The 17,822-nt window shown below is 33.5% G+C and overlaps 1 protein-coding gene across 2 annotated transcripts in view; it reads left to right on the top strand.

Annotated features, from left to right (window-relative positions):
* The window catches only part of LOC126887138 (actin nucleation-promoting factor WASL-like), a 54,059-nt gene extending 36,968 nt beyond the window's left edge, over nt 1–17,091 (top strand). For both annotated transcript variants that reach the window (XM_050654499.1, XM_050654500.1), the window contains exons 3-5: nt 9,826–10,123; nt 12,491–12,708; nt 16,744–17,091. In XM_050654499.1, coding sequence (XP_050510456.1) covers nt 9,826–10,123; nt 12,491–12,708; nt 16,744–16,995 — 768 coding nt within the window. In that variant the 3' untranslated portion in view covers nt 16,996–17,091. The remainder of the gene's footprint in view (nt 1–9,825; nt 10,124–12,490; nt 12,709–16,743) is intronic.
* Nucleotides 17,092–17,822: the final 731 nt, after the last annotated feature.

Genomic DNA, 17,822 nt, shown 5'->3' with positions numbered 1-17,822 from the left:
TTATTAAAATTATAACAAGGCTGACTTTGTATTCTTGGTGTTTGCAAAATTTTTCTGCGTGCTTCCATTGTTTCTTTATCTACACTACTAGAATCAATACTACTTGATCTTTTTCGTTTAGATATTGTATATTTATTTGAAGTATTTTCTTGGTCTTTACTTACTGTTGAATAACATTTTTTATATCTATTATTAGCTTCATAATATGTTATATTTTCATTATTCATAATTTTTTTAATATATTCCTGTTTTTGTCTTTCTGTACAATCTGCTCCCTTGTCAGTAGCGCTGTGTTTTCCTTTGCACAATACACAAAGTAAATTATTCGGATTGGAACAATTAGATTTGTTGTGTTCTTCGCCACATCTTTCACACCTATCTTTTCCTCTACATTGGGCACTTATATGCCCAAATCTCAAACACTTTAAACATTGGATTATTCTGGGTGTATAATTTTCCACCTCGTATATCATTTTTTCTATTATTACATTTTTTGGTATAGACTGACCTTTAAAAGTGACAATTACGGTTCCTGTTTTTACATAATTAGTATTACCATTATCTTGAATCACTTTCCGCATAATTCTTTTTACATGTAATACTTCGAATTTAATTCCAAATCTAGGTTTAATTAATGATACTAAATCATTATCTTCTATCTCTTTATCTACCAATTTTATAACACCTTTCTTTTGAGTAAAAAACGTTGGAATATATGCCTCATACTCTTTGCTTTTAAGAATTTGAGAATCAATTAATTTATTAGCACTAGCAAAATTATTTAGTTCTACCTTGATTTTATTTCTACCAACTACTGTAATTTGTGTGATATTATTTTCAATTTCAGGTACTGCACTTAAAATCAAACGGGCCGTGCCGATCCTGTGTAATCGACCAATGTTACCGTTTTTATTTTCTATGTGTACTATATAAGGAGCATTATCTCCAAATTGATATCTATGTTTTAATCTTAAATTTATTACTTTATTTAAATTTTGCTTACCTGACTTATCTGTTTGATTTAAATTTGTCAAAGTTTCATCGTTATTGCAACTAAATTTGTTACTTACCTCAATAGTACTACTTGTTTGGTTTTGTTTGTTTGTTACCTTATTATTTACTCTATTGTTATTTTTATTTAATTCCTCATATTCCATCATCCCATCTCCTTCCATTTCTACATAAAATTTACCTTTATCTGGAGGTTCGGGTGGTATACCTTCCATATTATTTGTTTTCTGAAATTTAACTTCTAGGCGCTAAATTTCACACTTTCTTACAGATCACTGGTTTAGTACTTCTTTATACTACTCGTAATACTCAAAAAGTTAAGAAAAAACCTTAAAAATTAATAATTTTTAGGAGAACTTCTAAATAAACTGCCTTTCAATTTGACGTTTATTTGACATTGTACCTATATTATTAATATATAGGATCTTATAATTCGATTCCAGCAATAAAATTGCTGGTACATAACTTTTCCATGAATTTTGCTAATTAGCCCAGAGTATTTGTATTCGATTAATAGCTTGCTTATATGTATGTCCATAAATCGTACTTATCGATCTTTAATGTCATTGGTAATTCTAGTAGCACATAGTATAATAATACAAGATGATGACTAATATCCGAATCCTTTTTAGAATAAAATTCTAAATACCGAAAGTAAATTGATTCAGATCTAATTCTCATTAGAGAACCTCTGTGGAAGCACTGAACTGAAATCAAATCCTTTTCACCCTTTCGGGGTAATTATAAAAATAATGATCAAAGATGTATCTAGCACCATCTATGAATGTAAAGTTAAAAGAGCCGAAAATCTAAAAATTCGGATTACTGTCCTCTGATGCCTTTTAAGATGTAAATATAAAGCAAAACAGTGATGGACATTTTTTTTAATAAATGTAGTAATAACTGCGAAATTATGGCCTTTAGGTATAGGGTAACATGAAAAATTAGCAGTATTTCGAAAGGGCTTTAAAACGTAAAAAATATACAGGGTGTTCTATTTGAAATAAGAAAGTTCATTCGATTTCCAGAAAACGGAAGTTCTGACAACAATGCAATTACCACTATAATATCGGCCGCATTAGAGACCCTAGAGTCTAGAGGATCTCTATACATAAAGCTCACTCTGTATGTACCCAATACAATATTAATTTTTAAAGTTCTATTAAAAAATACTGAAATACATTGATTTATGCATTTACATACGTAATTAAAAACCATTTCCTCTGTAGGTACACGTGATATCAAGGTCTGGTATCTGCGGTATTCTTTATTTAAACACAACTATCGTCTCGTTATCTTATACTTTTGGTCTTTTAGACACTATATTAAACACACTACACTGGTCATTATACTAAATTTAATTTAACTGACGCCGGTATTTTGCATAAATATAATACTGAAAATTCATCATGTTTGTCTAGATTACATTGTGCACCTGTTTCTGTGAAGTTGATTGTCAACTATTAAGATGATACAGTAGCGATCAACAGGTAGCCAAAACGCGTTCCAAGATTGCGGCTGTAATTTTGAATATTTTTTTGAGATATTTGGCACACGTATTCGTAATATAATGGTCCAAGAGCTGTGAGACATTTTTGAGTAGGTATTTTAGGCAACCTGAAAATTTTTCAGCTGACTATTCCATGATAGCCTAATACAAAAATGCCGGTCTGGCTGGAGGGTAGCGGTTATTTTCCCCAAAAATCCCCCCCAAAGTTAAACAAAAGGGTAAAAATTGTTATTACAAAAAATATCATTGACGTGACTTTAAAGTAAATTTATATATTCAAATATAAAGAAAATAAACAGGCCATGCGATTTAAGGGCGATTTTAACTCTGCAAGATACTTGCATGGGCGCCCCAGGATTATTTTCAGGGGATGCATCTGCTTCAGAAGATTTCATCTGAATCTGTACATACTATTAAGAAGTATATAATATACAACTATACATGCATAGCTATGTATGTACATTCCTTCCGGACAGGGAGGTGCAATTGTTATTTGACAGGGTATTTTTTAATAATAAAAATAAATATTCTAAAAAAGACAGGTTTTTTTTTGGTGAAATTTTCCAATTGTCAGGTGATCAAAAAAATTACGCGTGAATATAAATGAAAAGCGCTATAGGTCAGCAGCAGTGTGAGAAAGATCGTATACCGATAGCTGTTTGCGTCCTCTGTTGTAGCTGAGCGAGTCCGTTCGCAGGAGAAAAATCACATAACCTGGCCATATCCATGTTGTTGTTTCTCGAAACGTTAGAGTAATTATTATATATTATAGTTTTTTAAGTAACTTTTTCTTAATTAAAGAAAAATAATACGTATTTTACAATAGACTTTTCAAATATGATAGAAAAAGACAAATTTATTATTATAAATATATAGGTAGAAAAGTATAAAACTATAAACTAAATTATTTCTGTGGCCGAGTCTTGTACTTCTTCTTCAAACTCCTCATCTGAGCCTTAATATTCATTCTCTTCCTCTTCGTCAGACTCCCCTCGAGACTCAGATTCCTCTTCTACATGATCTGTAAATAGTTGTATCATTAATTAGTTTAGTTGCTACGTATTCTCCGTCCTTTTATACGGAGTCGAAGCCTGGACAATCACATGCTCATCTGAAGAAAGACTTACCGTTGTTGAGATGTGGAGTTATCGAATACGTAACAAACACGGAAACATTAAGAAAGATGAAAAAGGCAAAAGAAATACTCAACACTATGAAGGAAAGAAACATGAGCTACTTTGGTCATATACTAAGAAATAAAAAACGTGATGTGATTGGTTATATAAGGAAAAGTATTAAGCATTGGTTATATAAGTAAGAATACGTAGCAACTCAATCAATTAACCACTAATTAATTTTTCATTAATTCTAAATACATATTACAACTATTTACAGATCAGGTAGAAGAATCTAAGTATCGAGGGGAGTCTGATGAAGAAGAAGAGAATGTATATTTATTTTAGCTCATTTTTCTTTCCTTCATAGTGTTGAGTATTTCTTATTTTGCCTTTTTCATCTTTCTTAATGTTTCCCTGTGTGTTAAGTGTTGTGTGCATGATATTTTTTACATTATTCGATAACACCACATCTCAACAATGGCAAGTCTTTCTTCAGATGCGCCCGTGATTGTCCAGGCTTCGACTCTGTATAAAAGGACAGAGAATACGTAGCAACTTAATTAATTAATCACATATTATTTTTAATTAATTCTAAATACATATTACAAGTATTTACAGATCATGTAGAAGAGGAATCTGAGTCTCGAGGAGAGTCTGACAAAGAAGATGAGAATGAACATTTAAGCTCCGATTAGAAATTTGAAGAAGAAGTACAAGATTCGGACACAGAATTAATTTAGTTTATAGTTTTATACTTTTCTACCTATATATTTATAATAATAAATTTGTCTTTTTCTATCATATTTGCAAAATCTATTGTATAGTACGTATTATTTTTCTTTAATTAAGAAAAAGTTACTTGAAAAACTATAATATATAATAATTACTCTAACGTTTCGAGAAACAACAACATGGATATCGCCAGGTTATGTGATTTTTCTCGAGCGAACGGACTCGCTCAGCTACAACAGAGGACGCAAACAGCTATCGGTATAAGCTCTTTCTCACACTGCTGCTTACCTATAGTGGTTTCATTTATATGCACGCGTAATTTGTTTGATCACATGGCAATTGGATAATGTCACCAAAAAAAACGTGTCTTTTTTAGAATATTTATATTTAAAATTAAAAAATACCCTGCCAAAATAACAATTGCACCTCCCTGTCCGGAAGGAATGTACATAGGTATGCATGTATAATTGTATATTTTATACTCATTAATAGTATGTACAGATTCAGATGAAATCTTCTGAAGTTCAGATGCACCCCCTGAAAATAATCCTGGGGCGCCCATGCAAGTATCTTGCAGAGTTAAAATCGCCCTCAAATCGCCTTGTCTGTTTATTTTCTTTATATTTGAATATTTAAATTTACTTTCAAGTCATATCAATGATATTTTTTTGTAAAAAAATTTTTACTCTTTTTTTAAATTTGGGGGGGATTTTTGGGGAAAATAACCGCTACCCTCCAGCCAGACCGGCATTTTTGTATTAGGCTATCATAGAAGAGTCACCTGAAAAATTTTCAGGTTGCCTAAAATACCTACTCAAAAATGTCTCACAGCTCTTATACTAGGGCGGTACAGAGCCCAATTTGAAAAATATATTAATATGTGGAAATTACTCTGTAATTAAGTACAATATTAAAAAAACGAGCCTGTACCGCCATGAAGAAGAACAAAAAAATACACTTTCTTCAAATAAAATTTTTTATCCGATGCCTAGATTTTGTGTCATTTTGGAACTACTAATGAAATAAAAAATTTTAGTAGTTCCAAAATGACACAAAATCTAGACATCGGATAAAAAAGTTTATTTGAAGAAAGTGTATTTTTTTGTTCTTCTTAATGGCGGTACAGGCTCGTTTTTTTAATATTGTATTTAATTACAGAGTAATTTCCACATATTAATATATTTTTCAAATTGGGCTCTGTACCGCCATTCTTTATTATATTACGAATACGTGTGCCAATTATCTCGAAAAAACATTCAAAATTACAGCCGTAATCTTGGAACGCGTTTTCGCTACCTGTTGATCGCTACTGTTTCCTCTTAACTATTATTAAAAACAGCTTGTTTCAATTCAGTTCAGATATGATCCACCATAACTATACGTCAGTTTCGGTCTCTCCAGGCCTCTGCAGTGGGGCTACATGAACACCCCAATAATCGAAACGAAACCAAGCTGCCTATTTAAGCAGATTTCTGGAAATATTTCTGCGTATCGGACGCTGTAGCGGTAGCGACATCTATTAAAGAGAAATAAGAAATCCCAGATCTAAACAATAAATCTAAAAATTCTCTTGGAACCACTTTCTGGTAATATCTTTAATCTCTGCCTTTTACAATTTATAAGCCAAGGAGATGACGAATAAAGTAGGCGAAAGGGATTCTAAAATATGCAGTCACATTCCGTCTATTCTAGAGTCCCTTTTGTCTCCTTGCTTTATAAATTGTAAAATTAAGGATATTACCAGAAAGTGGTTGCAAGAGCATTTTTAGATTTATTGTTTAGATCTGGGATTTCTCATTTCTATAATAGACGTCGCTACCGCTACAGCGTACGATACGCAGAATATCCTTTTAGATACACGTTGTCCTCAACGCTGTGTACCGAAAAAGATACACATGGCCGTTGTGTTCGATCGGTTGTGTCTCCTAAAAGGACACACTTTCTTAAGTTTTTATATGTAGAGAATAATGTTATGGCCTGAGCCAATTTCCTGGCATAACTGGGTTTGGTCTTAGACACGTCGACATGAAAAGATAGGTTGTATGTAACTAGAAATTCATATAAACATACAAAAATAAAAAAATACGAAAATAAACTGCAAATAAATAATAAAAAAATTGCTTCAGTCAGCCTAAAATAACATAAAAAACTATATTCGTCCAAAAAAATATTTTGGCCCAGAATGAAAATTTTGTGAACCACCCGTGGCGCTGAAGATGCTGTTCCAAGATTTGTTGTTTAGATCTGTGACTTCTCATTTCTTTATTAACTATTATTTTCGGTGTCGTAGAATAGGTCCTTCTTGTACCTATCCACTAGCTTCTGCTATTACTCCCTTTGTCTGTAATTTAGTGTGTAGTCCCTTACTATATTGTTGTACTTAATATTCTCTTTGTTACTGTTGTTACGACTTTTATCTCTCCTATGCACTTAACATTAAGGTGTTTTTTTGTAGATTGTAAAAAAATCTGCTTAGCATCTTACACCTTACGTATTTGAATAACTAACGAAAAGTAACACTAGCAATGGAGAAATGGAAGCAAACGTAGCAGAAGTTGTAAGAACGAGTGATTGAATAATGCCAGTGTTTGTACTTGATAAGGAATTGTTAAATGATTAATTTTAATCCACAAGGAAGAAATTCCTGTATGTATATGTTGCCCTAAAGCCACATCCATAGGAATTTTATCCATCCTTTGGATTTTAGGATGTTTATATTTATATAAGATTTTTAGTCTATTTGTAAAAGGTTTCAACCTTTGTATTTTTGGGTGGCTTACCATGTGCTTGTAACACTGATGATGCTCTTGTTACAGAGCGAAAACGTTTTGGTTATATGTTTGTAGACCTATAGGGCTTTTTAAACTAATATACCTTTTACCAGGACAACAATGTTTTATTAAATTTTACTCGATTAATTTTACTCTCACTCAGAACTGTCTGGGTGATAATGAAATAAAAGCTTTCGACGATCTGCATCAAAATACATGGAGGACTAGCCTTTGGGACTAGAAATGATGCTGGAGATGATGAGTTTGAATTAGCAACGGCCTTATGCCTCCTCTACACATCGGTATGCATCAGCAGCTGTGTAGATGTGGTAATTTGATCGCTTGTTGTTTATATATCACGTCGGCGGACGCGTCTGCGAAATATCCGATTGTTGTCGGTTTTCCTAGCACAGATCAAAGGGTTTCGATGCGAACGCCCGATGCCTCTCCACACATATGACCTCTACGACGCATTGCGTCACCCGAGAATTAACACAGACTGAACGATTTACAGATGTGTACCTACAGATGTATGGTCAGCTCGTGATGATACACCGACAGGTGCATCCGCAGACGCGTCTGCCGATGTGTAGAGGAGGCATTAGATATGGCTATTGTGGTTATTTTCCATTAAAAACAATAGGTAACACAAAAATGTCACAAGAAAGTCGGATTGAAAACAAACTCATGGAATTAATGCGTAGTGCCTATACTGGAGTGGGAAGCACGATCCGCTAGTGCAATGATAGTTGGGGAGAGGCTTGTCCCTTGGGCCAGCTTGTACCATGGGCCACTCCATTTTTCTTTTATTTTGCGTGCGAACTGTCAATGTTTCTTATCTAAATTTCTTCTACAATCGTCGTCTTTCGGTAGATAGTTGTTGAACGTGATTAGAAATCGTTTGCGGCTATCGTAAAAATATAGTGTTTTATTTCGTGAAAAGTAACTATTTATAGGATAGAAAATTTTCTTTTCTAATTTTTGTGTTAACAGGTATCGTAAATTAAATCACAAGGTGTGTATGCCTCTACTAATAGGTAGTTAAACAACATAGAGAGAAATATGACAAAACCGTTTTATGGTTATTTTATTAAAACGTAAACAATTGTATGTAGTAAATAAAATTAGTTATTAAAATGCAGTACTGCAAGAAAAATACAATTAATTAAATTTACCTTTATACAGTACGTAAATCGTTCTGCTGGACATAGGGAATATACATAGAGATCATTGTGGCAACTGCGCTAACCTGTGTTAGTTGAAACTTCTGTTCGAGTACGAGTTTCTGGTGCAGTAGAGCTGTTAGAACGAATAGAATGAGTGATTTTGCATGCAAGGCAGTCCATATAAATCAAAAACAAAGATTATGACTTATGAACTAATAATTTTACTTTAATTTTTAAAATATCTTTTATTTAAAAATTAATTTCCAAATTAAACAGACACAGTTTTCCCATTATGTCAAAAATAGTTCTACTACAATGTCATGTTTTGACGTTTATTTGTGTCACCCAATTTTGAGGTTAATGCTAACAACTATATTGTAATTGAAATAGCGAAGTTGCCACAGTTATCTTAATATAATACAAGGTATGTATTTATGTATCTAAATATATACAATGTATGATCCCTATGTCCAGCTGAACGATTTACGCACTGTATAATAATTGCATATCATATCAATATTGTGGAGCAACATATAATTTTTCTTTTTCAATGACAGTAGATATGAAATGTACGTCAATTTGACAATTCCAATTGACATGAATTATTTAAGAAAGTTACAATATTTCTCCGCTATTCGCGCACGATCGTTTCTCAATTCCCTTCAAGTACTTGCACATGGCGAATACTATGGTGTGTAAACTGCTAGTTAGTCCAAAAATTTTTCCTTGAAATTTAAAAACTTAAAAATAATTGAGCTTTGAAAAAATCCGGTTCAAGGTACAAGCCTCTCCCCTACATCGGATCGCATCGGGAGAAATACGGTTAAAATGTAGGTGTATCCTTATTATTTGGTTAAGCATTTGCTATTAGCCGTATTCGCGCAGCATGCCCTGAACGTATCCTGAACTTACCCAGAGGGAAAACGCCTGCGCATTAGCTGTTCAGGAGTTCTGGCTCTGGGTAAGTTCAGAATGTGCTGCACGAATAGACATATTATTTGTTGCTTTGGTCTTCTGTATTTACTTCTATGGAAAATATCATACCCTATTGATTCTCGAATTATCTTGTTTAGGTGATTTACAAGCTCATCGAATTTTTCCCTGGCACTTTCACTAATGTACCCATTTTTCAAAACGCATCTCTTTAAATTTTAGCACTCCGCGGTTTTTTCGTATTCGGGGAGTCCATTGACAATATATGAAACCATAAAATACCTTGAACGTTGTAGTTGCTTTCTAAAACACATAATCAATAGTTTAAATTGCGGAGAAGAGTTGAAGATTTGTGTTTAGATTAAAATTAACCATATTCTTAACTGTGATGTAAATGATTGTGAGTTCGATATTGAAATGTATTATTTGTATCTCTTTTCTCAGTAGCTGAACTAGCTAAAATGCCGATCCTAAAGTTAGCTAAATTTAAAGTTCACATTATTTACAGTATGCAACAAAAGTTTTTAGTTTACATTCCGCACAGAATACGTAAGCACTTATTTTAACATCAAACTAATTTTTAGGCTGGCGTTTCTGAACAACAACTTCAAGACAAAAGTACCCGGGATTTCATTTACGATTATATTAATCGAAATGGAGGCCGAGAAGCAATCGAACAGACGAACAAAACGATAGACACGAATACAGCTCCACCCGCAGTGCCACCTAGAGGACCTCCTGTTTCTAGGCCGTCACACTTTCGTAACGCACCACCGCCTCCTATTCCAAATAAAACACCCAACGCTAACAACAATGCCACTCCTAGGAAGCCTCGGATGGACGTGCCGCCGCCTAAGAAGCCAGCACCTGTGCCCAACTTTGGTAAGTTTATTTAATCATCATTCTCTTTTCCATTATTCCTATGCGGGGTTCGGCTTCCCTAAGTCGGCATTTCTCCATCAATTTCTATCTTAAATCGTATCAATTTCCTTTACCGAAATGTCCTGTTTAAGCGTCTCCCCCAGGTCTTCTTTGGTCTTCCTCTCCTGCTTCTTCCAGGAACCCGCAGTTCAGTCATTCTTCGTATTGGGTGATTAACGCCTCGACGTTGAACATGACCAAACCATCTTAACCTATGCTCCCTCATTGTCGCATCAATTGGTGCCCCTAAACTTCCCCTAATATACTCATTTCTAATTTTATCCTTTTTTGTTACTCCACTCGTGCATCTAAGCATTCTCATTTCCGCCACATGCATTCGTTGTTCCTCTTTCTTTTTAACTGCCCAAAATTCAGTTCGGTACATCATAGCCGGTCTCATGGCTGTTTTATAGAATTTTCGCTTCATCTTTATTGGAATTTTTCTGTCACACAACACACCTTCCACGCACTCCTTCCATGTCATCCATCCAATCCTAATTCTATTGAATGTATCTCCATTTATCCATTTATCCATTTGTCCACTTTTCACAATCATTTCACCATCCAAATTGAAATATGTATATCATTTTGTTTGTAGTAACTATCTTTAAACGAACATTCTAAATACTATGTCTTTGTCCTACTAAATTTTAAACCTTTTTCCCCAAGAGCTTGTCTCCACTGTTCCAGTTTTTGTTCCAAGTCTCTTTCAATATTTCCTACTAACACGACATCATCAGCATATATTAAGCACCAGGGAATGCTACTCTGTAGTTTCGCTATTATCTGATCTAACACCACTGAGAGTAAATAAGGATTAAGCCCCGAGCTTTAATGCAATCCTACTTTCACCTGAAATTGATCAGTTCCTCTCTTACCTGTCCTGACACTAGTTGTTACTCATTCATACATATCTCTAACAATCTTTACATAATGAATACCATTTGAGCATATAATGATAAGTTTATTTAACTCGTTGAGTGCCTACGCCGACAGCGTGTCGGCACGAGGAGTTCATCGAGGGTACCGACGACGCAAGAGTTCGGCGGTGGTATTGCGGTACTAAATAAACCGCTACAATCTTGGACACCTCAATTGAGGTCTGTTTACGGTATGGGCATCGAACAAGTTAATAATGACCCTAATAATCTTACTTACTCATAAGAGATCGAACGAGTCTGGTTTCTCACGGGACGAACTTTAACTGCATCACAGCTATTCTGACCAGGGAATTATCTGCAGACCGTTATTGATACGCGATGTTTCGACAGTCGAAATTACTGACATCAATATTATAGCTCTAGTTGACCCTCGAATTTTTTCAGTATGTTTATCTCCATCACCATCTTCTAAGGAAGGTTGGAAATCATCATTGCTATGCGGACTCTGTTGACTGCCGTTTTAAATAGTTGTGCACTACTGCATCCACACCATTCCTTCAGGTTCTTAAGGCAGCATCTTTCCACATTTGTATATTTCTGTATTTCGAGAATAATAATAAATAATATCGTATGGCATTTTTGCCGGGAAGATCCTTTCGGACAGATTCCGGCGCCACTACATCTTTAACCCTGTTTCAAATAACTATTTTCGATGTACACTAGCCCAGGGGACCGACGGCTTAACGTACTCTCCGAGGCACGGTGAACAGCTCGTATCAACTTTAGAAATGAAAATGGATTGTCTGTGTCGGCGCTCGAACCCGGGCGCTCTGGCTTATGAGGCCAGTATCATGCCGCTGCGCTACGGCTGTTCACATGTCGAGAATGATTTCTACAGTGGAATTCAAATAAATTTATTTTTAAGCAAAATTGTGGCTTATTCCCAATCACAATAGTAAATTGCATGAAGATAATTTAAGAAAATAGCTTCCGAACAATATTTTGGGAGCTTTTTATTTCATTTTTTGGGAGTTATCATTGGTCATGAGGGAGCCTAGGTAAGTCGACTATAGACAATAATCAGAACAAAACCCTTTTTACGGTAATTACATTATAAATCCTAAGGAATACCGGTAAAAATTCTTTATACTATCTGACAATTATATCTTTGGTTTATTATTTATTCCAATTTCGACAAATTTCGTTTCCTTCCATTTTTGATAAATTTATTTAATATAAAAATGATTCTCGATATATTTAATTTTTTTGTTTACTAGCCGCATAGTTGATATTTTCATTTTAGCAACTTTTTTTTTACAAAATGCATAAAAGTCATAGAATACCGAAATGCAATTTTGTTATCACCGAACAACATTATGTATTATGTCCACTACAATTAAGAGATAATTATTATAAGAGGTTTTAATTTCAAATAATGTTTATATAGGAACACCACCATCTCGAGATTCTGTTCCAGCAGCACCTCCAGCGCCTGCGCCTCCTCCTCCACCTCCTTTGCCGCCTATGATGGACGAAGTTTCCAGTCCGAAAGAAAGCCTAGGACCACCACCACCACCTATGGGACCTCTGTCTCCTGGACCAGCAGCGGGAGCTATGGGAAATGCGGCTTTGTTGGAAAGTATTAGAAATGGGACCACTCTCAAAGTAAGTTTAGTAACTATATATTTAACTTCTTCTTCCTCTTTTTAAGCAATTCTGCTTGTTCATTTGCTAATTAATACCTCTATGGAAGGTTATCACTCCTTTTTTTGCGCGGTCAGTAGATACTTCTACCGATTGGTGATTTATTTCTTGAAAATCTACAAGGAAAAAGTTTTCCTGTAGTTGACTGTATACCATATATACTCTGGGCTAATTAGCAAAATACAAGGAAAAGTTATTTACCAGCAATTTTATTGCTGGAATCGAATCTTATTATTGTATGTATTAATAATATAGATATGCAAAGTCCGCAGATAGTGTGCTACTTTTTTTATAAACAAAATGGCGCCCGAAAATCGTGTTTTTTTAAATTTTTGCTCTATAACTTCAAAGCTTTTAACTTTACACCAAAAACACCCAAATAAAAATTCACCGCAATTAAATTCTGCATAGAGACGTGTTTTTCCCGATTCACTTCGACGAAAACTTTCCCCGGAAAAAGCGGGTTTTTCCAACAAAATCTTTAATTTTCAACTAAAATTTTAGATAAGTAATTGTTAATCAATAATTAAATAACTTGGTAATGTAAAAGCACTTTTCGTAAAGATTATAATTTCAGAAGCCGATGGAAATTGAATAAACAGTTTAGCAACAATTGAATTGTTAATTAAAAATTTACGGTCGCTATAATACCGACAATAATTATGATGCATAAGAATAACTATGATTTTTTCATAAAAAGATACTATACCTATCTAATGTACTTTACAGAATTGAAATTGGACTATTTAAGCGGCCTCAGGAATATTTTAAAATTGTAAACAATTTTTTGGCTTATAAACAAATAGAATATCTCGGGAAATATTAAACTAAATTAAATTATGAAAACGGTATTCGAAAAACAGCAGCAGGATGCTTCTTTTGAAAGAAAAAACGTTTAATTATGACGAGTGGTTCCTGAGATACAACCGGTCAAAGTTGACCGGAATTTACGGCAAAGATATGAACAATAGGATCATAATTTTTAAACCGTCACCTTTTAATTTTTGTCCCCTTTCTCCGCACCAATTTTCATATCTTTAAAATACTCATAACATATATTATTATAATAAAAACTATCGATAATACGTGCAAAAATTGCCAAAAATAGCAAAATTCCAATCAAAAATTAGGTTGGCGAAAATGTTACCCTCAAAGTTCAAAATCGGTATATGTTAAAAAAATGCATTTTCTCGGCTTCCCATGGAGCAATTTCCTTCATTCTTTTTTTGTTCCCTAATAACTCGAGTAGAGCCATCAAATTAACGTATTATTGAATGTCAAACTTGCTTTTGTTTTGTTATAATAGATTAATTTATTTATAAGAACAGAAAACTACATATTTTTTCCAGTTGTAGGCTTTTTTTAGATAAACTTACTGCAAGTGTACCTTTTAACGTTAAAAACATAAATATTCTCATTTGAAAGCTGTATAATTATTTAAACAATTTTTATTTAAACAAATTAAAATTTTGTGTTATAATAAATAAATTAATTTATTATAACAAAACAAAAGCAAGTTTGACATTTAATAATGCGTTAGTTCGATGGCTCTACTCGAGTTACTTGGGAACAAAAAAAGAATGAAGGAAATTGCTCCATGGGAAGCCGAGAAAATGCATTTTTTTAACGTATACCGATTTTGAACTTTGAGGGTTACATTTTCTCCAACCTAATTTTTGATTGGAATTTTGCTATTTTTGGCAATTTTCACACGTATTATCGATAGTTTTTATTATAATAATATATGTTATGAGTACTTTAAATATATAAAAATTGGTGTGGAGAAAGAGGACAATAATAAAAAGGTGATGGTTTGAAAATTATAATCCTTTTGTTTATATCTTTGCCGTAAATTCCGGTCAACTTTGACCGACTGTATCTCAGGAACCACTCGTCATAATTAAACGTTTTTTCTTTTAAAAGAAGCGCCCTGCCGCTGTTTTTCGAATACCGTTTTCACAATTTAATTTAGTTTAATATTTCCCGAGATATTTTATTTGTTTATAAGCCAAAAAATTGTTTATAATTTTAAAATATTCCTGAGGCCGCTTAAATAGTCCAATTTCAATTCTGTAAAGTACATTAGATAGGTATAGTGTCTTTTTATGAAAAAATCATAGTTATTCTTATGCGTCATAATTATTGTCGGTATTATAGCGACCGTAAATTTTTAATTAACAATTCAATTGTTGCTAAACTGTTTATTCAATTTCCATCGGCTTCTGGAATTATAATCTTTACGAAAAGTGCTTTTACATTACCAAGTTATTTAATTATTGATTAACAATTACTTACCTAAAATTTTAGTTGAAAATTAAAGATTTTGTTGGAAAAACCCGCTTTTTCCGGGGAAAGTTTTCGTCGAAGTGAATCGGGAAAAACACGTCTCTATGCAGAATTTAATTGCAGTGAATTTTTATTTGGGTGTTTTTGGTGTAAAGTTAAAATCTTTGGAGTTATAGAGCAAAAATTAAAAAAAAACACGATTTTCGGGCGCCATTTTGTTTATAAAAAAAGTAGCACACCATCTGCGGACTTTGCATATCTATATTATTAATATATACAATCGTAATATTCGATTCCAGCAATAAAATTGCTGGTAAATAACTTTTCCCAAAAATGGCCTATTCTCCGATAATCAGCCCAGACTAATAATACAAAAAACGACTAAGATCCTTTATAAAAGGTATATACAGTAGGAAAAATGAAAGAATACCCATGAACGAACATATAAAACACGCTGTATTTTCCTGTCGCCGTGTCACACAAAAAATTTTCCAGCGCAAGTACATGTAAGAATTATTATTACATGTACTTGCGTTGGACAGTTTTCTTTGTGACACGGTGACAGGAAAATACAGAGTGTTTTATATGTTCGTTCATGGGTATTCTTTCATTTTTCCGACTGTATTTAAAAATCCCTAAAAAGGGCTACATCACAGGACTAGTTTTCGATTAGATGACCAATCATCATCAGTGCTTACGTGATCTAACATGCTAATCGCCAAAATACAATATTATAAAAATATATGGGTAAAAACCCTTTAAAAGTGATTCGTCAATGAAACATAGATGAAATATGTGAACTGAAACATGGATGTTCAAAATATTCCATGTAATATGCTCTAGGTACCATCTGAGTGGTGGACTTGCCACCAGACAGTCAATATGTGAACAAGTCGATTTAGAGCTCAGATGGTACCTAGAGCATATTATATGGAATATTTTGAACATCCATGTTTCAGTTCATATATTTGATCTGTTTCCTTGATGGATCACTTTTAAAGGGTTTTTACCCATATATTTTTATAATATTGTATTTTGGTGGTTAGGATGTTAGATCACGTAAGCACTGATGATGAATGGTCATCCAATCGAAAACTAGTTCTGTGATGTAGCCCTTTTTAGGGATTTTTAAATATATACCTTTTATAAAGGATCTTAGTCGTTTTTTTTATTTATTTCTTGCTATTTTGATCACACGTGTCTCCTCCGGCCTGTTTATGTACGATAGTTTAAAACAGCTGCGCTGTAAACACTGGACCTAAAACTACTAATACAAGAAGTAAGAATAGTATATTATTCAATGAGCATGTAATGATGTCTATTACTCACGATGATGAAGTTTGCGACACGAGCCGAAGGCGAGGGTCGTAATTCATCAGAGTGAGTAATAGCCATTACATGCGAGTAGAATACTATACTTTTTCTACGACCTTTTTACGACTAAAATGTTAGTTGTGTGAAAACTAAAAAAACTTAAATCGTACCTTAAACTTGACACTCACACGATCTTGTGGAATTCTTTAGAGCTACTTTTGAGTAGTTGTGAGGTTAGCCCCAGGCTGTATGTTTTATAACATTGGGCTTAGCATATAGCACACTATTATGAACTAAAAAAATATTGATTTTTTTCACTTAGTTCGATTTTGCGTATGTGCTATAATTATGCTGTATGTAGTGTATTATGGCAAACTAATTATTGTTGATTTTTAGTCCGTGGACGATCGAAAAGCTCCTCCGCCACAACAAGAAGATGCTAGGGGCGATCTACTTAGCGAGATTAGGAAGGGTTGTAAGCTAAGGCCAGTAGATGAACGGGACATCAAACCAGCAGCAAATCCATTACCCAGCAGAAGTGACGACTTAGCTAGTGCTTTAGCTAGGGCGTTAGCAAAACGAAGCGAAGTCATACATTCTGAAGATGATAAATCTGATGAGTCGACTGATTCCGAATGGGATTGCTAAATCAACGACTTTTTAAATTTATATTTTTATTTATTTGGTACTGTTTACCTTCTTTTGCTTATACATATACTAATAAAAACTAATTGAAACATAAAATTTAGTAATTCAAGTTTTACTGAATCATAGCAATGGAATGGTAATGTTTTGTTAGTAGTTCTGTCATAAACATTTAAAAATATATTTCTGTATGTCTGATTGGTAAGTTGGTTGTTATAAGACTGGATTTATCTGAAAGGATTGGCTTGGTTTGGTTATTCGAAAGGGACTCTACAGTTCTTTTACGCTAAGAATAAGAATGAAATGACGTCACACAGTGGTCAGGTGCGTCGTTGTCAAACTATCTTTTCATTTACGATATTCTTCTTAAATACGCATAACCTAACTTTTCGTTTTCTTTTTTAAAAAAACAATTTTCTGGGCACAACTTCCTAAAGCTCTATACTAAATTTACAATCAAGATGCATTAGAAATAAACAAACCAAGACACGTTAAATGCTACTAGGAGCACTCCCGAATCATAATTTACAATGTATATACATTGTAAATCCCAAATCATGATTTCCAAAGTTTATACATTGTAAATTATGATTCGGGAGTGCTCCTAGTATCATTTAACGTGTCTTGGTTTGGTTATTTCTACTGCATCTTGAACGTAAATTTAGTCTAGGCATTTTTGAAAATTTATAAAGGTTTATTAGTTTGCAAAAGAACTTTTTTTAGTTTAATATGCAGCAAAAATTGAAATGATAAAGTAAATAACCAACACGACCTAACCTCCAATTCACACAGACACAATAACAAAAAGCTGCGAGAAATGCACTGGCAAT

The sequence above is a fragment of the Diabrotica virgifera genome, chromosome 6 (assembly GCF_917563875.1).
Source record: "Diabrotica virgifera virgifera chromosome 6, PGI_DIABVI_V3a".
NCBI lineage: Eukaryota > Metazoa > Arthropoda > Insecta > Coleoptera > Chrysomelidae > Diabrotica > Diabrotica virgifera.
The sequence above is the reverse complement of the archived record's forward strand: the minus strand, read 5'-3'. Positions and strand labels throughout refer to the sequence as shown.